The 25,097-nt window shown below is 52.8% G+C and overlaps 1 protein-coding gene across 3 annotated transcripts in view; it reads right to left on the reverse strand.

Annotated features, from left to right (window-relative positions):
• The window catches only part of XXYLT1 (xyloside xylosyltransferase 1), a 200,250-nt gene that overhangs the window by 172,705 nt on the left and 2,448 nt on the right, over positions 1–25,097 (reverse strand). Inside the window, exon 1 of one of the 3 annotated variants that reach the window (XM_011988961.1) lies at positions 2,919–3,058. The exons of 1 other annotated variant lie outside the window; for it this stretch is intronic. In XM_011988961.1, coding sequence (XP_011844351.1) covers positions 2,919–2,960 — 42 coding nt within the window. In that variant the 5' untranslated portion in view covers positions 2,961–3,058. Of the gene's footprint in view, positions 1–2,918; positions 3,059–25,097 lie in introns of those variants that run through there. One more of the 3 variants, XM_011988963.1, reaches the window with a different exon arrangement.

The raw sequence follows: 25,097 nt of genomic DNA on the forward strand, positions 1-25,097 counted from the left end.
CTCTGAGAAAGAAGGTGACAGATGACCCCATTCTACTCAATCCCTGTCAGATGGCCCCAGGGTACTGCTTGGGTTTGGTTCTTGAGTCACACTGCAGGAGGACAATGGGCAAATTCTGGAGCAAGCTTGTCCAACCCAGGCCTAGTCTGGCTTTGAATGTGGCCCAACATATGAGTTTTTTGCAATTTTTTTTTTAGTTCAGCTATCATTAGTGTTAGTGTATTTTATGTGTGGCCCAAGATAATTCTTCTTTTTTTTTTTTTTTGAGACGGAGTCTCACGCTGTCACCCAGGCTGGAGGGCAGTGGCATGATTTCGGCTCACCACAATCTCCGCCTCCTGGGTTCAAGCAAGTCTCCTGCCTCAGCCTGCTGAGTAGCTGGGATTACAGGCATGCACCACCACACCCAGCTAATTTTGTATTTTTAGTAGAGGAGGGGTTTCACCATATTGGCCAGGCTGGTCTTGAACTCCTGCAAGTGATTGGCCCGCCTCGGCCTCCCGAAGTGCCGGGATTACAGGCGTGAGCCGCGGCGCCCGGCCCAATTCGTCCTTCTTCCAGTGTGGCCCCAGGAAGCCAAAAGAGCGGACACACCTGCTCTAGAGCGTCCCAGGGAGGCAAGCGGCCCAGAAACCATTCAATTCGAGGCGCGACTGAAGGAACCACGGGTATTTGCCTCACGTGGGAGTGGGAAGAGGCAGAGAGGATGATATGTGCGTCCCCTCCAAATCTCACATTGAAATGTGATCCACAATGCTGGAAGTGGGGCCTGGTGGGAGGTACGGAATCGTGGGGGCGGATCCTTCATGAATAGCTTAGCACCTTCCCCTTGGAGGTAAGTTAGCTCCCGCACAGGCGGTTCACGGCAGATCTGGTTGTAGAAGTGTGTGGCACCTCCACCCGCTTCCACTCTGTCCTGCCCCTGCTCTCACCCTGTGATGTGCCTGCTTCCCCTTCACCTTCCACCATGATCGGAAGCTCCCTAAGGCCCTCCCCAGAAGCACATGCTGGCACCACCCTTCTCTACGGCCTGCAGAACCGTGAGCCAATTACACCTCTTTTTAAAATAAGTTACACAATCTCGGGTATCTCTTTATAGCAACACAAAAATGGTCTAATACACCACCACACACACACCTGCTGATTTATTCTCTTCACATTTATTCTCATCCTTCTCCATCTAGCACACTTGTGGTTCACCAGGTTTTTTCTTGCCTGCAATGAAGAGAGGATAAATGGCTACAATAAACCCCTTCTCTCTTTCAAAATCTCAATTTGCTTTTGACCCAGGTGCTCCTCACAGAGCAACAATCAAGCATCGGTCTCCAGGAAGACAAGGCTGTCATGGCTGGAAGAAAGAAGAGCCGGGTAAAGGATCCAGTGCCCTCTCTGTGCCCAGTATGGCCAGACCAGTTCTCCTTCCCCTCACCCTGCTCGTGTCTTCCTCACCTCCAATGGCAAGAGGGTCTTTGGCAAGCGGATACAGGGACGAAGACCGTGCTAGCATAGCAATACAGAGTTTGTCTGTCTTGTAGGTATAGCACCTCGTGGACCTTCAAACACCCAGGCCTTCCAGATGAACTTCCAGGATGACCATGAGGAACTATGGCAAACCAGCAGGATGGAACCATGTCCCTGGAGGGAGAGCAAGACTCAGGGGAAAGATGAAAAGAAACACATTGAGAGGATTGAGGAGTGAGCAGAGGCAGAGGGGGTGAGCCCCGGACACTCCTCCAGGCTGATGAGGAATAAACCACAAGGCAGCTCCAAAGGAGAGGTGGGGGCAAGCAGGGGTCTGCACTATCCTCTGGACTCTGTGTTCGTGACCAGCCAACAGTGACGTTAGAATGTGGCCACATGGCCTTCCAGACACCGTGACACACCCTGAGGGGTTCCACAAGCATCAATCCATGATTTCTTTAACACAGACTATCCAGCCCCCACAGCCACCGTCGGAGAGCCAGTCCCAGACTCCCAGCCGGGCCTCGGGAGGGCGGCGCACCCTCCCCGGCGCTACTCGCCACTCGCCACCCGGCACCCGCCGCTCCAGCCTCCTGGTCCCAATTTCCATCTCTCCACACTGAGCAGGCATTTGTCAAAACAAATGCATGGAGTCACTCACCACCTGTTTTTGGCACTCACTAAAGAATACTTTCAGTGAACTTTTTTGAAATAATCGTTGCACAGTGGGTAGAAGCATTCCTTAATTCGCCGTTTCTATAAATCACGTTTTGCTTTTTGACATTTAATACTAAATTTTCCTGACAGCAGAAGCTGTTTTTCTACAAAATAACATGTTCCACCCCATAAAAAGGAGGGGAAGAGGTATGACGGCGAGGGAAAGAGAGGAAGGAGATGCGAAGGGAGAAGAGAGCAAATGGCAGTTCCAGGATTTCACTGTGAAAACTGAGGGTGGGCGGTCGCAGTCCACATATTCACCAAGCCGACCAGTTGCGGGCTGTGAGGGCTTCTTCGCCAAATTCCTCGATTTGTCCTTCCATCCCATGACCTATGACCTCCAAAGAACACTGCAGTTTTACCATGAGTAACACCCAAAGGGAGGCACCGAGCCAGATTCCTGCTTCTGTCACGCAGGCAGGAAGGTGGCCTGGGCCGCGAGGCTCGTCCCCATCCCTCACACCCCACCCTTGTGCGCAGCCTCCTCTAGGGGCCCGCCTCTCTTGAAACGGGCACTGAGCCCCAGTTCCGACTGGCCCCCCACCTCCCTCCTGGTTCTCTGGGTTGGGGACACAGCTGGAGCCCAAGGAGGAGAGCCATGATCCCCACACAGCCCTGCTGGGCTCAAACCCTCCAACTCCAGGGCAGGCTCAGCTGCTGTATTAGTCTGTTCTCACACTGCTATAAAGAACTACCCAAGACTTGGTGATTTATAAGGAAAAGAGGTTTGATGGACTCACAGTTCTGCATGGCTGGGGAGGCCTCAGGAAACGCACAATCATGGTGGAGGGGACACATGGCAGAGGGTGCAGCAGGACAGAGAGAGAGAAGGGGGAAGCACTACACACTTTCAAACAGCAAACGTCCTGAGAGCTCACTGACTCTCTTGAGAAGAGCAGGGAGGAAGTCCCGCCCCCACGATCCAATCACCTCCCAACAGGCCCTTCCTCTGACAGGTAGGGATTAGAATTTCCGGTGAGATTTGGGTGGGGTCGCAGTCAAACCTTATCAGCCGCTTTCCAAGGCTGCCTGCTCTCCTGGGTTTCACAAAGCCCCTCGTCCAGTGCTCCCTGAGATTGATACACACACATCCAGAGGGGTGCAAAAGGGAGTCCTGCAGGCACACGGACCAACCACTTCAATACTTATGGGCTTATATCATTGTGCAAAGTACTAAGAAAAACGCTTTAGAACTTGGATTTCAACAGATACTACCTCAGGAGAAGCTAAGGAAAAAAGAAGAAGGAAAAGGAGTTGATATGGTTTGGCTGTGTCCCCACCCAAATCTCATCTTGTGGGAGGGACCTGGCGGGAGGTAACTGAATCGTGCGGGCAGGTCTTTCCCATGCAGTTCCTGTGATAGTGAATAAGTCTCATGAGATCTGATGGTTCTGTAAGGAGGAGTTTCCCTGCACAACAACAACACGACAAAACACGGGAGTTTCCCCTCTTTTTTTGCCTGCTGCCATCCATGTAAGACGTGACTCGCTCCTCATCTTCCACTATGATTGTGAGACTTCCCCAGCCACGAGGAACTGTAAGTCATTAAAATGTCCTTTTTCCTTGGCCAGGCGCAATGGCTCACACCTGTAATCCCAGCACTTTGGGAGGCCAAGGCGGATGGATCACCTGAGGTCAGGGGTCTGAGACCAGCCTGGCCAACATGGTGAAATGCCATCTCTACTAAGAAAATACAAAAATTAGCTGAGCATGGTGGCCGGTACCTGTAATCCCAGCTACTCGGGAGGCTGAGGCAGGAGAATCGCTTGAACTCGGAGGAAGGAGATTGCAGTGAGCCAAGATCACGCCACTGTACTCCAGCCTGGGGGACAGAGCGAGACTCCGCCTCTAAAAACAAACCCCTTTTTCCTGTATAAATTACCCAGTCTCGGGTATGTCTTTATCAGCAGTGTGAAAATGGACTAATACAGGAGTCAAATTAAAATATACGTTAAGTAAGTAATACTGCAGACAGCTCTAGGACACTGGGAAAATGCACGAAGGAAACATGCAGACGGAATTTTAGATGCACTGCTCACATCCGATGCCGCCTTCTGTGGGTGAGACACTGTGTTTAAAAGGCCAAACGCGGCACCAGCAGCCAGGAGGAGTTCAACACGCTGATTTCCCCGCCTGACGTCAGAACCCACTCACCTAATTCACCTAATGTCTCATCTAAAGCCTCTCACTAAATCCCTTCCTGTAACCTCAAAAGGCTACACCCACCAGGCAATGTTCAGGATCCGGCACTTCTCTAAGCAGCACCACGCTGTATAAAACAGGCATTCGGCTCATATCAGAGGCATACGGCCCACATCAGCACACGATGGGCGCAAGGCTCACACCAGGCGCACGGCAGCACCATACTGTATAAAACAGGCATACGGCTCACATCAGAGGCATACGGCCCACATCAGCACACGACGGGCACATGGCTCCCACCAGGTGCATGGCACATGACAGGCACATGGCACACTGGCACCTGCTCTTCATGGGATCACAAAGAAAGGAAACGTGTCAGGCAGCAACGTAGACAGACATGAGCTCATCCCATCCTCGCCATCACCGTGCCCCACGGAAAGGAGGCAGCTGTGGCCAGAGAGGGGAAGGCCCCTGCCCCAGGTGACTCAGTCGATGGCCAAAGCCCAGATTTCAGCCCAGGTCTCGCTGATTCCAGAATATACTCAACCTTTCAGGAACCAGGGTTGCCCTCGCTTCGCTTGTCCTATCTGACTCCTTCACTAAGGGGCACAGCTCCCACTGAGCCTGCTCACTACAAACCCAAGTGCTGTCAACAGCGGTAAACGTGTGGTCTCTAGCCCTCTTGATGCCACATACTTCAAGTCCACGTATAAATAAACTCCAGTGGAGAAGACCTCAACATCCCAACCTAGTAATGGCCCTTTCCTGATGGATCCAGAACCCTCCACCGCTCACCCCCGCCACAGCCTCCCCGGGCCCAGCACCATCCTCTCTGCCCCAGGCCAGGGTGATGGCCCCTCAGTCTACTCTCCACACGGAGGCCAGACCCTCCTCCTCTGAGCCAGTCAAAGCTGGAATCCTCACTCCGATGCAGGCTGGGAGCTGCCCTCCTCCTGCTAGCCCTGGCACGGGTGCCCACTGCGCTCGCCCAGGCCACTGCGCTGAGCCTCTGACACAGCAGCCCCTCGCGCCTGCCGCCCGGATGCTCCTTGCCAGGGCTGCCCAGCCAGCTCCTTCCTTCCTTCAGGTCTTCACTCAATGCCACCTTTCAGTGACAGCTTCCCTGCCCATCCAATTAAAAACTGCAACTGGCCGGGCGTGGCGGCTCACGCCTGTAATCCCAGCACTTTGGGAGGCCGAGGCAGATGAATCACCTGAGGTCGGGAGTTCGAGACGAGCCTGACCAACATGGAGAAACCCCGTCTCTACTAAAAATACAAAAATTAGCTGGGCGTGGTGGCACATGCCTGTAATTCCAGCTCCTTGGGAGCCTGAGGCAGGAGAATCACTTGAACCCGGGAGGCGGAGGTTGCAGTGAGCAGAGATCACGTCACTGCACTCCAGTCTGGGCAACAGGAGCGCAACTCCATCTCAAAAAACAAACTGCAACCACCCCCATACCACCCCCATCCTCTTCTCCTGCCGACACACGGTATAATGTACTCACCTGCTAACTTACTATATGATTTATTCATCTGCTTTTCATGGAACAAAGAAATGAAAAGAAACCTAACCCTTTATGAACCCCTACTTCAGTGCCTCCCAGGCAGCGAACTAGACATTTTTAAGAGCTCATTTAATCCTCTTCCTGCCAGGATGTAAGTGCTACAAGGCAGGGACTTTTCACCTGTTCTGTCTCTTCTGTTCATTGATACACCCAAGTTCCCAGGACAGCACCCAGCACATAGTAGATGCCCAGGCTGAATGATGGCTTCAGAGAGCAGCAATACTGGATGGGATTACATGGATCTTAAAAATGCTCATCTCAGGCCGGGCGCGGTGGCTTACGCCTGTAATCCCAGCACTTTGGGAGGCTGAGGTGGGCGGATCACGAGGTCAGGAGATCGAGACCATCCTGGCTAACATGGTGAAACCCCGTCTCTACTAAAAATGCAAAAAATTAGTTCGGCATGGTGGCAGGTGCCTGTAGTCCCAGCTACTCCGGAGGCTGAGGCAGGAGAATGGCGTAAACCCAGGAGGCAGAGCTTGCAGTGAGCCGAGATCGCGCCACTATACTCCAGCCTGGGCAATAGAGCGAGATTCCATCTCAAAAAAAAAAAAAATGCTCATCTCAAAGCAGCACTCGTTTGCCTCTGGCTTTTGTGAATGACCCACAAGGGCCAACCTAGGCTTCCCTCTGTCGGCATAAATGTGCACTGGACAGATGGCCCTGGGGTCTGAGGACTCCCTCAAGCTACATGAAAGCACAGACCATCTCACTGAGTACAGCCAAGTCACCCTCGCGCCAGGCCCCTGCTGTACTGCGGGCCGGTCCCCCACCCCCACCGCACCTGCTGACTCCCCAAGGCTCAGGCCTAGCAGACCACAGTTAGGAAAGCTGAGACCACTTGCCAACTGCAAAACTCAAGTGGGTGACCAATATGGGTAGAGCTAAGCAGTCACCCAAATCACTGATGTGACCCCATGTGCTTCTGACAGGAAAGGCGGGGCCCAGCCAGGTGGAAAGGGGCTATTCACAGGTTATGCAGCAGGTCCTAGAGGAGCCAGGCCCCAGGTCCTTCTCATACAGCCCTGCACCTGCCCGCGAGGGGAGCGAGGCCAGGACAGATCCCCGTGAAGCTGTGCTGAGTACTGGGTCCAGACTTCAGGGAGGGGCTGCTCCGCCAGCAGCTGGAGGCACCCTCCTCTCTACCTGCCACAGAGACTCTGAATGCTCTCGGAGGGCTGGCCCGCGTGTCTGCACAGCCAGGAAGTCTGAGGTGGCACGAAGGAGCCACTCAGGTCTGCTCTCAAATTTTCCCTCCCATCCTATTCCCAAAGTTGCCTCCAAGCCTCTACCTCCTGCCTCAAACGCAGCAGGACCCACACCAATAAAAGGGAGTCTCCGCCAAGTGCTCGGGAGAATGCGGAATGGGAAGGGGAAGAGCCACTTGGAGGGGAGCTCACCAGGGTCCTGCAAAGCAGAAGATGCACACGCCCCCGGACCCAGCAGCCCCTTCAAGGCGTGACCCTGCAGAGCCTCAAGCACATCTGCAGATGCAGATGTGTGCCTGGGTGGTCACCGTAGTGGGGGTGACAAAACAGGGGAACCACCCAGCCATCTCTCAGAAGGCAAATGAGTAAACGGAGGTCCGCCCACAATAAAATACTACGCAGCAATTAAAATGACCGGGCAAGACTTCCACGTATCAGCAAAGATAAATCTCACAATCATAATGCTATGAAATCTCATACTCACAATGAAATGACAAATGGATATACGAGAGTGTTTACATAACTGCTGGAAACATACAAAGCAGTAACACATAGATATTTTATCCATACATACACACGTGGTAAAAGAAAACATACAAATTGCACAAAACACACCAACTTCTTGTGACAGTAAATAGAGGGAGTAGGATGGAGAAGAACTAGAGTGAGCTTTAGCCACGTCTATACTATTTTATTTCCTTAAAAAAAGAATCTTAAGCAAATAGAGAAAAATGTTAGCACCTGTTTAAGTTACACAGTAGAAACAAAAGTATCTGTCACTTTTTTTTTTTTTCATTTTTCTGTTTTGGCTTGTTCCAGAACTAAAATTTTTAACATCTAAAAAATAAATTATATCATGAGAGGCAGAAAGTGGGGTTGTGCGATATCAATTAGCGAGAAAAACTCTTTATAATGAAGAGGCAGGAGAGTGGCGGCTGAGGAGCAGCCCTGATGGACCGGATCTTCACGTGTTAATATGCGGGAAGAGGACCACATAGGACTGGGAAGTGTTTCTTGTGAAGAATGAAGGAAGGTTCCTGGGAACAATTTAAAAGAAGAAAAAAAACCACACGTACACACACACACAGAGGCGAGAGAGATTCACTGTGGTGTTATTTATTGTGTGAAAAACCAGAAACTCACAGCTCGGGTTACAAAAGAAATATGACCATAACTTACGCTATAGTGATAGGAACAATAAGCTGGAGACAGGGCAGCGAGACGGGAGGGGTTTATGGCATACGCCACCACAGGGGGGTCCCCTATTCAGTGCAATGAGTAGAGAACAACATTCCCCTGCTCGATCCAAACTAGGCCCCGAGAGACAAGGGCTCAAGGGAACATGGGAAAACGAAGACGGTTTGTTGAATGAGATTTACAGCTTTCCGCTGCCTGGAGAAGAAAGTCACAAAGGGCTCTCCGTGGGGTCCAGGCACCGCACCCCAGCTGCCCGCTTTTCTCCAAGCACTTTCTCCTGCCCCTTTCTCAGACCCTCCCTCTCCACAGGGCCCAGGGAAGGCTGTCCTAAGCTGACTCCTCTCCTGGGCCAGTGAGATTTCCCTCTCATATTTCCAGGCTGGAACAAATCCCCCAAAGACTCCCACAAATCAGGTCCAGATGCCGCACATGTCACAGGAAAAGGCTCAGAAGTCAACAGCTCCAGAAATCAGGGGCTAAACTGCAAGACCACATTTCATTTCCCAAGGCCGCTGCTTAAGACACAGCCTACAGAGCCTTAAGTAAAGGAAATGTTTTCATTTTGCATTTGCCTTAAAATGTCTCCCAACTCTCTGAGAGCCACATCAGTTCTAAAAACTTCAACTGTTCACATTTCACTTTTTTTCTTCTTTTTTGAGAAGGAGTTCTTGTCTCCCAGGCTGCAGTGCAGTGTTGTGATCTCGGCTCACCGCAACCTCTGCCTCCTGCGTTCAGGCAATTCTCCTGCCTCAGCCTCTCGAGTAGCTGGGATTACAGGCGCGCACCACCACGCCTGGCTAATTTTTGTATTTTTAGTAGAGACGGGGTTTCACTATGTTGGTCAGGCTGGTCTGGAACTCCTGACCTCAGGTGATCCACCAGCCTCGGCCTCCCAAAGTTCTAGGATGACAGGCATGAACCATGCGCCCGGCCTGTTCACATTTCTGATCAAAGCAAAAGCCACTCGATGAGCCCAAAGAAGAGACCACTAAGCAGGGCCAGGTTACCTGGCAGTTTACATCCTCCACAAATGCTGCTCGGCAAATTCAACTATGTAGCCAATCGCTCTTCCCTGAAGCGAGTTTTAAAGGGTAACGCTAGAAGGAAACGGTGCTCTCAGACAAATCAGGGGGTGCCGATGCCCAGCTCTGTGCCAGGGAGCACCCCCGCCAGGGTGGTGAGACTTCCCTCATATTTCCAGGCTGGAACAAATCCCCCAAAGACGCCCATAAATCAGGCCCCAGGGGGCCATCAGGGGTCGGAGACTCTGGCCATGGCGCAGACATCAGCAATGACTGCCCGGGCCTCCCAGGTTCTCCAGGGCCTCAGCCCCAGGGCCTGGGACCAAAGCCCCACCCTGCACTGACCACAGGTTACACTTGCCCTGAAACTGGGGTCAGCAGCAGAAACACGCCCCCCACGCTCCCAACCACAGGACGCGGCTCAAAGCGCGATGAGTTGATTTCCAAAGTGCCATCTGCTCCTGGGAAGCCGTTCCCTGAGCTGGAAGCTCGTTCCTTTTCCACTGTGAGGAAACTGGGGGCCACATGGCATTGCATGGAGCCCTCTGCAGGCTCAGTTACCCTCTCACCCTTGCTCAGCACGTCCACGGGGCATAATTAAGTCTGTAGTTTGTGGGATCTCTGTGCCAAACCTGCTCTTTTGTTTCCCAAGGCGAACCCGAGCATCTCGAACCTGGGCATCCAGGGAGCAGGATCGCACGGCCCGGATTCAGGGGCTGCCACCTCCGCCAGGCTGGGACCTGACACAGGGTGAGCAGGTGAGCCACTGAGCAGGACCATGAGGTGGCATGCTAAAGCTGGACACAGCCACCAAGGGCAGGACACAGACCTGCAGGGCCTTCACGGGGCCAGGGCAGTGCCCAAGGGCCCACCCAGCACGCGTCAAACACAAACAGGTGCGCTATGCACAGTCAGTCACTGAATGCCGCCCCCACACCAGTGTTTTGGGGCAGGTGATATGACTGGGCCCCTGCTGCACACAGGAAGTGGTTCAGAGAATGTAAACAACTACCCCCCACCTCCCAGAAAGATGAGGCAGAGCCAGAATCTAAAGCGGCCCATCTGTAGCCAACACCATACTCATTCAAGAGACGCACACCCATTCCCACACCAGCTGCGCAGGAAGGAGAAAGAAGTCAGACTCGGACCCTAACCCCAGCCGCCCCAGGCTGGGAAATTCACCAGCACTGCGGACACAGCGGGGATCACAGCAGCATCAGAAAGACCCATGAGGCCATGGGTTTGCAGCGGGAATGCAGTCCCTCAGCAAGGAGCTTGAGTGGGGCTAAACCAGCAGAACAGGCGGTTTCCGAGTACCATGCTCGCCCAACAGGGAGCCGCTGCGGGGGCCTGGAGATCCCTGTGACAGTCAAGGCAGGACTGGAGCTGCAGGAGCGCAGGACCAGGCAGGAGACAGCAGCGGGGTTCCCCATCCCACACGGCTCGCACCCACAGGCTCAGCCCCGGGCAGGGCCGAATCAGCTGGGGACTCAGCTCCGAGTGAGATGAGCAGGGCCAGGCAACGGGATGGAGGGAGCCGTGACTGTGGGCCTGCAGCTGAGGAGGTCGCCAAGCTTCCCTCCGGTGGGCAGGGAGCAAAGGCTTTCATTGTCCACAAAACACAGGCGACTGCAGGGAGTCACAAGTGGGTGAGATCCAAAAACTGTGACAGGCTAGGAACCAAAACAGAAGACAGAACAGCGCACAGAGCAAGCACAGCGCGGAACTAGCTTCCGAACACAAGGGAAGGCTGGCAGGGAGACCGTGGGCGCAGGGAACCAAGAGGGCACAGGAGAGCTGCTCCCAGTCTCCCTTGTCCACTGAGCAGCTGTGTGGCCCTGAGCAAGTTGCTTGGCCTCTCTGGGCCCAGTTTTCTCATGGATAACATAAATAGACTCAACTCCAGGACCAGAGACTGGACTCCCTCCAACCCAGACCTCTTCTGCAGCTAAATGAGGGAGGTGGGGCTCCAACATCACAGCCTGTCAATCCCACCTCCTGGAAAGAGGCTCGCTGCCGTTCTACGGGCAGCTCCCGGAGGAGGGAGGGAAGGTCCACCCCAGGCAGCCCTACGATTCCCCTGTTCTGTGCCACCCGGCTGACCAGGGGAAGAGGCCAGCCAGCAGCAGGCACAGGGGCACCGTGGAAACCCTTCTGGTGGGGTCCCAGTTCTCACAAAGCATTCCTGGCTCTGGAGGGACAAGAATGAACCGCCAAAATCAACAGGCATCGGGCAGCGTGCTGAAGAATCGGCAAGCTGGACTCCAGTCAGGGCTCCGAGCATGCTCCTCTGTGCAGCCTCTTCCTGGGGGAGACTTGCTGCCCCTCACTGGCCTGACTGCTCCAAGGTTAAATGAGGGAGGAAAAGCAGGATCCAGCATGGTGCCTGACACCTGGGGCCCCTGCGATGGTGGCAACTGTGACTCACTGACGGTGATGATAAACCTGAGACAGCTCTGGGCATTCCGCGCCCCTCACCCTCATGCTCTGCAGGTCACCCCACACAGGGCAGGGCCCGAGAAACGAACCAGTACCTCCCAGAGGACGGAAGGAAAGTCAGCACGGAAGCCTCGCCCAGGGATTATCCCAGAAAGAGCAGAAGAGCAGCCTCCTCATGCCCCGCAGCTTCTCACCTGCACACTCAGAACAGGCTCTGGAAAGAGATGAGCTCTATGAGCCCCAGCACTGTTTACACACACCGGAAGAGAACAGACTGTTACTCAGAGCCGGAGCATCCCCACCCCTCTTATGGATGAGAAACTGAGGCAAAGACACCAGAAGGCTTTGCCAATGGAAGCTAGGGTCAGGGGAAGACCCAGAACTCAGGATCAGTAACACCTGGGCAGGACTCTGTCCACCGCACTCCAGCTGAAGTGAGCACCCAGCGGCAGGTGCAGGCTGAAGAGCTTGCCCAGGGCACTGCCCGCCAGCCGGGGCTCGAGGGAGACCAAGCAACCTCCCCAAGGCTTTCAGGTGAGGGAGACAAGTGAAGCCCCTTGGACCTCCCAAGGGCCTGCACCAGCATTTCTTCATGGTAATGCAAGGGGGTCAGTTCCAAAACCCAAAACACCGCTGATGCTTCATAGCTAGTCTCAGGCCGGATGACTTTCTGCAGCAGAACCCACGACAAGAGGGACCAGGAAGCTTTCTTTACAAGCTTGAGGCCTCTGTAGGCAGCCAAGGACGCCAGGTCCTGTATGTCTGAGCAGCATGTGCACAGGACATCTGACGGGCATTGGTGCCCAGCCATCCCACCCCGGCCTTCCATGGCTGCACTCACACACCACTGCCCACCGTGCTGGCATCCAGCTCCTCCAGTGTGCGAGCCTATGCAGTCTTACCCACGCCAGGCCCTGCGCCACTATGTCCCGGAGAATAAAATAAGACACAGCCCTCATCCCCCAGCAGCTGGCAGAAGGGCTAGTGTCAGCTTGGCAGGAGCCAGGGGAAAGGGGCTCACCAGGGTGGAGGTCAGAGGTGGTCCCCACATAACTGGCACCATCTGAGCTTCATCATGAAGGGCGAGTTAATCAGATGAAGACAGGAGGAATGGGTGATCTGGGGAAGAAGCCCCTGAGCAAAGTCCCAGAGATGGGAGGTGGCTGGGGTACACCGCAACCCCAGGCAGTCCAGCCAGGTGGATCACCATGGCGGCCAAGTACTTCCTGGCTGGGCCGGCACAGGCCCCCAGCTCTCTCTGTGGCTCCCGCTCCGGAGTCCTGGCTGCCGCTGACTGCCAACCCAGAGAGCCGCACACTCACCCAGCCAGGCCGCCCCTCCCCAGCTGCTCCCCTCTGCCCCATCTTCTGGTCATGACTCTCCTGCCAGGGACAGAGGACAGAGCCAGTCTGTGGCTCCAGCTGCCTGAGTTCCCTCCTCTCTAAGGTGGGCAGGTCACATCCTACCCATGTATCCTGGATGCGTATCCTCCAAGCTTCCTGCCCCCAGCCAGCCTCTCCATCCTCACAAAGCAGCCCCGGCACACCCAGAACCCTCGGCCCTGTCTTCCTACCCTCCAGAGAGCCGGTGGCCAAGGGCACCCTCAGCAAAGCCTGCACTATGCCTGATCTTGGGCAGCTTTTTCAGACAAATCCACCTGCTGAGCCTATGAAGCCCATGCAGAACCCCACCCCAACCAGGACTCAGGGAGCCTGGCCACTTGAGCGGTCACACAGAGCTCACATCCTGGACTGCTGTGCTGTGATGCTCTGGCAAAAGCAGGGCCACCTCACAGCCTTCGGTGAGGCAAGAGCCACAGAGGGTGAGGCCAGAGACCCCACTCGGGGGCAGTGTGGCGGCCAGGCATAGGAGCGGCTCTGGGAGTATGTGGGGCTACATGGATCCATGAGCATCTCCACAGACGCCCGGCCTTTTTAAGTCATTTACAGCTTACACTTGGCTGATGCCCAAAAATGACTATAAACAATTAGTGCGTGCAATCAGACCAAGAAAACAAATCCAAAACCATTAAGAGAGAAACAAAACATCAAAATTTGATCAAAAATTGTGTAATTGTGCACCGTTTACTATAAACAAATTTGAATTGGAACCTCTGAGAAACTAAGGAACATTCACAGAGGCGACTGTCATCTACACAAGACTACAAAGGCTTTATCACCCTGACAAGCAGCAGCCCCCACTTCAGGGCACAGGCCAGCTCGCATTGCAGAGCCTCTGCCCAGGGCCAGGCAGGCTAGGGCCCATGAGGAAGGGACGTGATGAAGATGAGCCTCTTCCTTCCAGCAGGAAAGAGAAAGCGCAGATGCCCCTGAACATCAAATAAGGCTAAGGTGTCCCATGCCTTCAGAGAGAGTCAAACGATATACTGCCAAGAGGTGGGGGCGGGAGGAGTGTCAGAGAAGAAAAAAACACAGTAGTTTGGAGAATTGAAGACTTGCAAGAACACAGGGACACCGGACATAAACCTGGGCAGAAAGCTGTTTGGCAAGCTAGCTGCACTGCCCTGCAACTGAATCAACGGTATCATACTTACCTGGCCGGGGAGATACCAGCACAGTGAATAAACAGGTATGTGCTTTCTAGAGTGATGACAGCAGGGTGTCATCTCCCAACACACCTATTCTGGTACCATTATTAGCAGCCACTGTTGACCAAGCACCTGCCATGTGCCAGGCCGCGAGCTGTCTCATTTCATCAGTTATCTAAGCAGCACACCTGTGCTATCCCCAGGCCAGAACTGAGCAGGGCAGCAGCGGCCAGCCTCTGGGAGACTAGTCCCACCAGCAGAGGATGGCTTAATCAGGGCTGCTTAGCAGTCATCACCCTAATAAATAAAACAAATGGCTTTAATTTAAAACACATTAACTTAACAGCAGACTTTCTGCCAGCTGATGAGGCCTGGCTCCACTGCTCAGAACAGGCAAGTAGTTAGAGTTGCCTCTTGGGGACAGAGCCCTGAAGTCAAGGTCCCTGTGGCCTGCGGATAAGGCATGGGACATGATGTTGCCCTGGTCATCCTGACTTGTCCTCCACAACTCACAGGACGGTGTGAGTGGCCCCAGGGCGAAAGACAAGGGCCCTGGGTGGGAAAGGTGTGAGGAAGGGCAGCAGGGAGGCCTTCGGGCCCTGCCAGGCGGCCCTTCCAGCAGGCAGGCAGTGGGGCTCCTCCTCCCAGGGACAGGCCTCCCGCCCCAGGCACAGGCCTGGGAAGCCCTCATCTCATCGCGAGGACAGTCGCGTGGGATAGGCCTGTAAGGTGGCATCCGAGTCCCTCCCTCGATTAAGGACGCCGGGCTCCAGGCCAGTGCCAGGGACAGACCCAGCACCAGGGCGCCCCCCGGAGCCGGCCTCTGGCAGCCTCGGGTCTTTGCCAAACTCGCCACCGGCGCCAGGATACCCAGGGGCCGCCCCCAGCACGCAGCTCCCGCAGATCCGTTTCCCACACCGGGTGTGCCGGGCACCAGGCGGACGGGAAGGGATGTGGCTGGGCCCCGGGGAGGACCAGGCAGGTGCGAGGGGCCTGCCCGTGCATCGTCCCTGCGACCGCGCGGCGGATCGGATCGCCCGTCCCAGCGGCTCGGCCCCGCCTTGTCCAAACGGCTCATCAAAGCCGGTTTACCAGCAGCCCAGGAAGGAAATGACCGCCCGCCACAGCCCTGCCGACTGCCTTTCATTTCAGGGCTTTCGAAACAACAAGGGAGGGCGGGGCTCGAGGAGGGAAAAAATACAGCCCGCGGGAGCCTCGGGCTTCGGGCCGCAGCCGCGCGCACCTCGCAGACCGGGGGTCGGACGCACAGACGCGATACAGCGGCGCCCCCAAGCGGCCGCGCGGGGCACTGCACTCGACACGTGCGTCGGCCCCGGCCGGGGAGAGACCGCGCGGCGGAGGAGGGGCCAGTTCCGTCCCACGCCGGACGCCCGCGGCCCCTCGGGTCTGCAGGCCTGGGGGACTCGTGCTGACCGCAGCCGCGGAGGGCCTCCAGCGCACATCGCGGAGCACAGGACGAAACCTGTGCCTGCACCGCAGCCCCCATCCAGCTCCCGCAACACTGGCCCCGCTGGGCAGCCTCGGGCACAGGGCAGCTGGAAAGCCAGCCCCGGACACTGAGCGGATTCTGCCTCCTGGAGGCCGGACTGCATCCTCCCCTCCCGAGCGAGACAGAGCCAGGGGGAGACAGGGAGGCGAAGCCCCCTGGGATAGGTGAAGACGACAGGCCCTCCCACCTCCACTGTGGGTATTAGGGTGGGCTGCCTCTCAACCCACCCTTCCGAAAAAGACCGACCTGCTGCTAACTCCTCCCTCTTACAGCAGAGGAGGCCCGGGCTGTTTCTAAAGGCAGCTCAGTGTGGCACTAGTCACTGCCCCTTTCTGGCGCAGGGTATCAGCTGGGGGAGGGGCACTGAGCCCAGAGCTGCCTTCCTGTTCCGATGTTCGGTGAACCTGCAATGCTCCCTGAAGCAGAGAGGGAAGTTGCACTCCCAGCAAGCGCAGTTTTGGTTCAGATTGGGGTGTCATCAGCAGGCGGAGGACAGATGGTGAGGTGGGTTACAGCCCAGCCCTCATCCCCACACCCACAGCCCCTTGGCACAGCAGCTAGCGTGGTCCTGAAGTGCCTCCTGCTGCTCTGGGAGCTCCGTAAGCCACCTGCTCTCAGCCTCAGGGATTTCCCCAACCTCAGCCATGCTCAAGTGAGGCGTCTGCACTTGTATACATTCTAAAGGCCTGAACAGGCCGGGCGCGGTGGCTTAAGCCTGTAATCCCAGCATTTTGGGAGGCCAAGGCAGGCGGATCACTTGAGGTCAAGGGTTCGAGCCCAGCCTGGCCAACATGGTGAAACCCTGTCTCTACTAAAAATACAAGAATTAAGCCGGGCGTGGTGGCGCACAGCTGTGTAATCCCAGCTACTCGGGAGACTGAGGCAGGAGAATCACTTGAACCCTGGACATGGAGGTTGCAGTGAGCCGAGATCGCACCACTGCACTGCGGCCTGGGGGAAAGAGCAAGACTCCATCTCAAAAAGAAAAGAAAAAGAAAATTAAAGAAAAGAGGGGAGGGGAGCGGAGGAGAGTAAATGTGGTACTATGACAGAGCAAGACTCCACTAAATAAAGTACTGAACAAATGTTGCTACTATTATTCTCCCAATCAAGACTTCATACTCGTAAACGTCCCCTTGCTGATTCTAGGCGCATCAGTGTACACGTCAGAAATTTCCAAACCACGTTCTCAGAATATGCACGTTTCTAGCCATGTTGTAACACCTCACAGGGTAAGGAGGGGAAAGTCAAGGTAACTGGTTTTTTTGTTTTTTTGTTTTTTAATAAAATGCATTTTGGTAAATATATTTTAAAAATACCAAATACATGTATGTAGTTGTCCTTAGCAACATGTAATCATCTCATCATTTGTCATTAGGGAAATGCAGACCAAAACTAAAATGAGATACCACTTCACACCCACTAGAATAGCCGTAATTGAAAAGATGGATGATTCCAAGTGCTGGTGAGGATGTGGAGAAACCAGAACCCCCATACACCGCTGGTGGGAATGTAAAATGGTATAGTGACTGAGTTTGGCAGTTCCTCAAAAGGTTAAACAGAGTTAACCATTCCACTCCTAGGTTATACCCCGGTGATGTGAAAACATATGTCCACACAAAAACTTTTTTTTTTTTTTTTTTTTTTTTTTCTCTGTCGCCCAGGCTGGAGCGCAGTGGCGCGATCTCGGCTCACTGCAAGCTCCACCTCCCAGGTTCACGCCATTCTCCTGCCTCAGCCTCCCAAGTAGCTGGGACTACAGGCGCCGCCACCTCGCCCGGCTAGTTTTTTGTACTTTTAGTAGAGACGGGGTTTCACAGTGTTAGCCAGGGTGGTCTCAGTCTCCTGACCTCGTGATCCGCCTGCCTCCGCCTCCCAAAGTGCTGGGATTACAGGCATCGGTCACCACGCCCGGCCAACAAAAGCTTCTAAGTAAATGTTCACAGCAGCATTATTCATAACAGCCTCAAAGTGGCAAGAACCCAAATGTTCATCAACTGATGAATGGATGATGTGGCATAATTATCCATACGATGGAATAGTATCCAACCATAAAAAAGGTGAAGTATTAATGCAATGCTACAACGTGAACCCTAAAAACACTAGGCTAAGTAAAAGAAGCCGGACACAAAAGACCACATATTGAGTCCATTTGTAGTAAATATTCAGAATAGACACATTTATAGAGACAGCAAGCTGATTTGTAGTCTCTAAGGACGGGGGAGACAGGAGGATGGAGAGTGACGCTAATGGATACAGGGTTTGTGAGGTGACAAGTGTTCTAGAATCAGTGGTCATAGTTGTACAACCTTGGGAATATACTAAAAACCACTGGATTGTATATGTTAAATGAGTGAGCTTTATGATACATGAATTACATTTCAATCTTTATTGCAAAAAAAGGTAATTATGTATCTTTTTAAAATATGGCCTATAGGAACAAGGAACAGTCAGGAAGTCATGAGGAATGACTGATGCCCAAAGCTGGAACAGTTAATCCGTGCACTGAGGCCCCAGCAGATTTTATAAATCCCAATCTATCAGTATATTTCATCTATATCATCACCCCAAGGCTTTGCCTTATAATTTCAACACATACTTGTGGGCTTATCCAGAGTTTATTGTATTTGATACAATACTATACAAAGTTATTCCCCATAGATCCATGATTATAAAGTTTTCCAGAAGAAACATACATTGGTACACAAACTACTATAGTTGTTTTCATGAGTATATTACAATTTAAAAGAAAGCCACTGTTAAATGCATTTGATAAAATATGCACTGTTCTCTAAACACTGCCATATAAAATGTCAGCCTATCTTTTCAAAGCGCCTCTCCCTTCAGGACATGTACCTTTGATCACCTCTTTTCCAGACCATCATAACTTATTCAAAAGTTTCATTCAGGTGCAAGGTGCCTGCTGCTGTGACAAGCTGGAAAATCCACTGCATTTCCAGGGTCACCTGTTTGTCATTAGCTTCATCAATGAGACAGCCAGCATCAAGGTCAAGGTCTTCACATCCAGGCTTCTCTCAAGCCCCACCTAGGAGCTAAGGTATTCAACTTTTCCAAGTCACTCACAGGTTTGCTCTTGAACTCAAAGAAACTCTGAGAATCCCCTACTGCACTTTAACATTTGTCCGGTCATTCCCAGTCCTTGGCATGTGCTCCTCCTGGAACCCAACAGTCACCTGTAAGTGGCTGCTGAGGTTTAAAGGGTGTCCCCCGAATTCACGTATTGGAAATGTGATCCCCGGTGATGCTGCTGGGAGGTGAGGCTTTCATGAGCTGATGAAGTCATTAAGAGGGATTCACGCCAGGCTCCCAGGCCTGGGTTACTTCTCTTGGGAGGGAGGGAGTTCTCACTCACTCACGGCACTGGATGAGTTACCAAGAGTAGCTGTTATAAAGCCAGGTGCCCCTCACGCTGTGCCCCTTCCGCATGCCTCTGCTTCCCTCCCCAGAAGCTGCCACCGTGCTCTGGGACTTCCCAGTCTCCAAAACCTCAAGTTAAATAAATATCTTTCTTTTCTGAATTACCCAGGCTCAGGTATTTTTATGGTGACAGAAAACAGACGAGGATTGTGGGGGATGTGCAGTTTCCTTCTTCCTCCTAATTTGTCACCAGGAAATGGAGCAACCCAGTCTCAGGCTCTGAAAGAGGCTGAGGTTTGAGGGAAAAGGGACAGATCACTGACAACTCTTCTAAGATATCCTGGGTTTCATCACTATAGTTATTCGTCAGTCAACTATACATATTTGTTGAGAACACAGATTGTGCCAGAAACAGTGCTGAGACTATAGTGTCCACGGGAGAAAGAGGAAGCACCCCGTCCACTGTCCTGTGCTTCTGTATGGAGGAGGCTCCCTCCGTCCACTGTCCTGTGCTTCTGTATGGAGGCTGCTCCCCTGTCCACTGTCCTGTGCTTCTGTATGGAGGAGGCTGCTCCCCCGTCCACTGTCCTGTGCTTCTGTATGGAGGCTGCTGTCCCCCGTCCACTGTCCTGTGCTTCTGTATGGAGGAGGCTCCCCCCGTCCACTGCTCCCCTGTCCACTGTCCTGTGCTTCTGTACGGAGGAGGCTCCCCCCGTCCACTGTCCTGTGCTTCTGTATGGAGGCTGCTCCCCCCGTCCACTGTCCTGTGCTTCTGTACGGAGGAGGCTGCTCCCCCCGTCCACTGTCCTGTGCTTCTGTACGGAGGAGGCTCCCCTGTCCACTGTCCTGTGCTTCTGTACGGAGGATGCGCTCCTGGACAAACACCCTGGCCTCTTGCTCCCCGCCCCATCCTCCTCCCCTCCTCACACACTAACTCCTCCCTAAGGCAGGAGGAGAGACGGACTGAGGACCTGACTGGTGAGTTTGGGAAGCAAGTCAGCCCCGGCCCCCACCTCTTTCTCTTCTCCGGAATCTGCCTGTGCAGAACCTGCCCCTCCTGCAGGGAGACGTCCCTCCAGTTCCTGTGTCCCAGGTTAAGAGGCTGCTTGCCCGCTCTATCACTTCCACCTCCGGCCAGAAATAAGGATGGCATCTATGGGGTTCCCGTAAACCTCAATAGATGAAGGGAGGTAAGGTCTCTGCTTTCTGGAGATTACCTTCCAGGAGGGGGTACAGAGAGACTACAAACAAGTTAACAGGACAGTTACTTGCTCAAACATGCAGAGCACACTCCAACCTGAGACCCGCACACTTGCAGTGGCCTCAGACGGAGTCTTGCCCAGATGGCTGTGGCTCCCTCAGGTCCTTCAGGCTCTGCGCGAATGGCACCTTATCCATGGAGCCTTCCCTGACCACCTACGCGCCACGGCTAACAACTCCCCACACTGACAACCACACACTTCCTATCTCCTCAGCCTGCTTTACTTCTCTCTGTAGAACTGATCACAATCTCACTCGCTCTATATTTATTTATTTGTTAAAAATGTATCTCCCATACCTTCCCCGCAACCCCAGAACTTCAGCTCCACGAAGGCAGAAACTTGTTCCGTTCCCTGCTGTTCACAAGTACCTAGAACAGTGCCTGGAACGGGACACGCACCCAACAACCCCCGATGAATGAATACATGAAAAAATGAATACATGCTATAAAGGAAACGCACAGCTGGGCGTGTTGGCTCACAACTGCGATGCAACATTTTGGGACGCTAGGACAGGAGGATCACCGGTTTGAGACCATCCTGGGCAAGAAGGTGAGATCCCAGCTCTACAAAACAATAAAAAAAAAAAAATTGGCCGGGCGCGGTGGCTGATGCCTGTAATCCCAGCACTTTGGGAAGCCGAGGCGGGTGGATCACAAGGTCAGGAGTTTGAAACCAGCCTGGCGAAGATGGTGAAACCACGTCTCTACTAAAAATAAAAAAAAAATTAGCCAAGCGTGGTGGTGGGCATCTGTAATCCCAGCTACTTGGGAGGCTGAGGTAGGAGTATGGCTTGAACCCGGGAGGCAGAGGTTGCAGTGAGCTGAGATTGCGCCACTGCACTCCAGCCTGGGCAACAAAGTGAGACTCTGTCTCAAAAAAAAAAAAAAATTAGCTGTGCATGGTGGCACATGCCTGTAGTCCTAGCTACTCAGGAGGCTGAGGCAGGAGGATCCCCTGAGCCCAGGAGTTTGAGGCTACAGTGAGCTGTGATCATACCATTGTGCTCTACTCTAGCCTGTGCGGCAGACAGAAAGAAACTCTGTCTCAAAAAAACAAAAAGGCCAAGCGCGGTGGCTCACACTTGTAATCCCAGCACTTTGAGAGGCCAAGGCAGGTGGATCACCTGAGGTTAGGAGTTCATGACCAGCCTGGCCAACAGAGTGAAACACCATCTCTACTAAAAATACAAAAATTAGCTGGGCGTAGTGGGAGGCACCTGTAATCCCAGCTACTCGGGAGACTGAGGCAGGAGAATCGCTTTAACCCAGGAGGCGGAGGTTGCAGTGAGCCAAGATCGAACCCTTGCACTTCAGCCTGGGTGACAGAACAAGACTCCTTCTCAAAAAAAGAAAAAAAAAATGCACAAGGTGATGGGAAGGATGAAGGCTGGCATGAGGGTTGCATTAGAAAAGAGATTCAGGGAAGGTCTTTCTGAACTGTTAACATTGGAGCTGACAGCACAAGGGAAATACTACAAAGAAGTAATATTGTTGTGCTCCGTGGAGGCCACACAAACAGTGGCTGGTGGGCCCCACCGCCGCTGCAGAGAGCTGGCCAACACGGGCAAGGAGAGGAGACGTGAGAGGCGCCTTTAGGCCTGTTCACTGTGATCACTTTCCCAGAAGTCAGTAGAGTAGAACCGTGTTATGAGACTGGACCTGAAACAATACACACAGCAGCACTGGGCTAAACTGGACTAAATGCAACACAGCAACACCGATGTAATGGCCCCAGCTCCAACAGCCATCCGGGACCACGAAGACAGCGCCATTCTCAGGGATGACGAAACAGAGAGCTGGAAGGAGCCAAGGACCCTGGTGACTTCACAAACCCCCCATGCCTGTCCAGGAATGCCTACCTCTGGACTGCATTGAAATGAGACATAAATTCAACCTTGTTTAAGCCACCATTATTTGGGGGTTTCATGGTATGTTCTGTCAAACCTGATCCAGCAGGAAAGGCCCATGGAATGGATAAGTCTTGATCTAAGTTTTACAAGTGTCAGACTGCACTTGACAGAATGAGACAACAGATGCTCAGAAGCAGAGCAGGCAAAGCGCCATGAGAAGGAACAGCTTGTCCTAGAACTCAGGAAGCTCAGCCACTGCTTTGGGTCCAGGACATTGACATGACCTGGGAGGACAGGTAGCCAGAAGCCACTGGAGGTTCTGAATGGAACTGATACATTGAGGCAGCATTTTGGCCAGGCATGGTGGCTCATGCCTGTAATCCCAGCACTTTGGGAGGCTGAGGCGGGCGGATCACGAGGTCAAGAGATTGAGACCATCCTGGCCAACATGGTGAAACCCGGTCACTACTAAAAAAATACAAAAATTAGCTGGGTGTGGTGGCAGGTGCCTACAGTCTAGCCACTCAGGAAACTGAGACAGGAGAATTGCTCGAACCTGGGAGGCAGAGGTTGCAGTGGGCCGAGATCATACCACTGTACTCCAGCCTGGCGATAGAGCAAGACTCCGTCTCAAAAAATAAATAAATAAATAAATAAAAATTAAAAAGGCAGCATTTTAGCAAGGTGAATGTGGCAGCCTTTCCCAGATCAGCACAGCCAGAATAGCCAGGATGGAAAAGTCATAGTCAAAGAGTTCCTGAATGCCCACTACGAGCCAGGCATCGCGCTCCCCAGGGAAGGCTACCCAGAGGACAGGATGCCTGAACTGGGTCTGAGAGACCAGCAGGAGGGCAGCAGGCACTCCTGGATTTCTTACAGCAGTGACCCCCAAGCCCGCCTATGTAGCTCCATCCAAATACAGATCTCCAGGCCCCACCCAGGAGATTCTGAGCCCAAAGGCTGGGGTGGGGCCCAGGATTCTGTATTTTTAAAAGTGTCCCCAGGTGATTCTGATGCATTTAGAAAACAGACTTCCTGTATAGGCTAGAAGCAGCTCCTATACTGGTACCTGGAACATAGCAAGTTCCGAAGTTTACTAATTAACAAATAACATGCTTCCCTGTTCACAGGTAACAAACTAACAGATTAATTAAAACTTTCAAACATATTTAAAACAAGATACAACCCTACATGAATCCTTTTTAGCTAATATCCAATTAGCCAAAATAAAATCTAAGGTCACTAATAATGTTCTATGATCTATTTCCGCAACCACTTCAGCTAGAAGGTGTTTCTATGCCACCTGAAAATGGCCTGAGACCTCGGTGTGTGAGCACCAGCCCCGTGCCCGTTCACTGAGGCCCTGTTCTGCATCTTGCAGCCATGCTGAGGTTCCAGAGCCATCTGAAGGGAAGAAGAGCCCCCAGGCTATCTTCAGACAGTTCTAACACAATTCAAATCAATTCTCCCTGGGAATAAAAATAAACTGCCCCTGGACTTTATCTTACAAGACTGAGGTGCTCCTTAAAGGGGAAATATGGCACAAAGGGAACAGCACTGACCTAGGATGAAGGTCCAGCCGCAACTAACTCTCCAGAAAGTCTTAGGCAAGTGTCCTCACCTGTCATGCTATATACTCCAAACCCCTTCCAGCTCTGACACAACCAGTGAGAAATTCTAGTTTCCTTCTTCCGAGTCAATACTGAAAAAACAATTTCGGTATAAAATCCCCTCATATGTCAGGTGCTAGGGATGCAGCATTTAAGGTCAGTGTCAATGCCCTTAAGGAGTTTAGAGTCTAGCAAGGAAGACAAATAATTAATCCAACGATTATATAAATACAACTGTGATAAATGTTACTAAGGAAAAGTGCTTGGAGTTTGAAAGTGTGTAATGGGAGCTCAGGAAAGGTTTACCGAGGAAATACACCAAAGCCGAGACCTGAAAGCTGAGTACTAAGGATGGGGGCAGGGAGTACTCCAGACAGAGGAAAGGCATGTGCGATATGTTCTTTTCAGAAATATTCCAAACCTGAGGAAGAATTAAATCACAAGTAAAATGGAGCAAACCTTTTAGAATCACACATTTAAAAAAAAAAAAATCACACATTTAAAGGAAAAAAAAAAGCAGTTTTCATCACAAACAGAAAAATTTACAAAATATGAACTAAAAAATAATGGGAATGCCAGGTGCAGTGGCGTGTGCCTGTAATCCCAGCTATGCGGGAGGCTAAGGCAAGAGAATCGCTTGACCTCAGGAGTTCAAGACCAGCCTGGGCAACACAGCAAGAATTCTTACCAAAAACAAAACAAAACAAAGACATGGAGTCCAGGCGCAAAGACTCACGCCTGTAATTCCAGCACTTCGGGAGGCCGAGGCGGGTGGATCACCTGAGGTCAGGAATTTGAGACCAGCCTGGCCAACATGATGAAACCCGGTCTCTACTAAAAATACAAAAAATTAGCCACCACAAAAAATTAGCCGGGCGTGGTGGCACGCGCCTGTAGTCCCAGCTACTCATGAGGCTGAGCCAGGAGAATCGCTTGAACCTGGGAGGCAGAGGTTGCAGTGAGCCAAGATCACACTGCTGCACTCCAGCCTGGGCGACAAGAGCAAAACTCTCTCTCAAAAAAAAAAAAATTAGCCAGCGTGGTGGCGGGCACCTATAATTCCAGCTACTCAGGAGGCTGAGGCAGGAGAATGGTTTCAACCCAGGAGGCAGAGGTTGCAGTGAGCCAAGATCGTGCTGATGCACTCCAGCCTAGGCAACAAGAGCAAATCTCCGTCTCAAAAAAAA

The sequence above is a fragment of the Mandrillus leucophaeus genome, unplaced genomic scaffold (genome assembly GCF_000951045.1).
Source record: "Mandrillus leucophaeus isolate KB7577 unplaced genomic scaffold, Mleu.le_1.0 Scaffold342, whole genome shotgun sequence".
Classification (NCBI taxonomy): Eukaryota; Metazoa; Chordata; class Mammalia; order Primates; family Cercopithecidae; genus Mandrillus; species Mandrillus leucophaeus.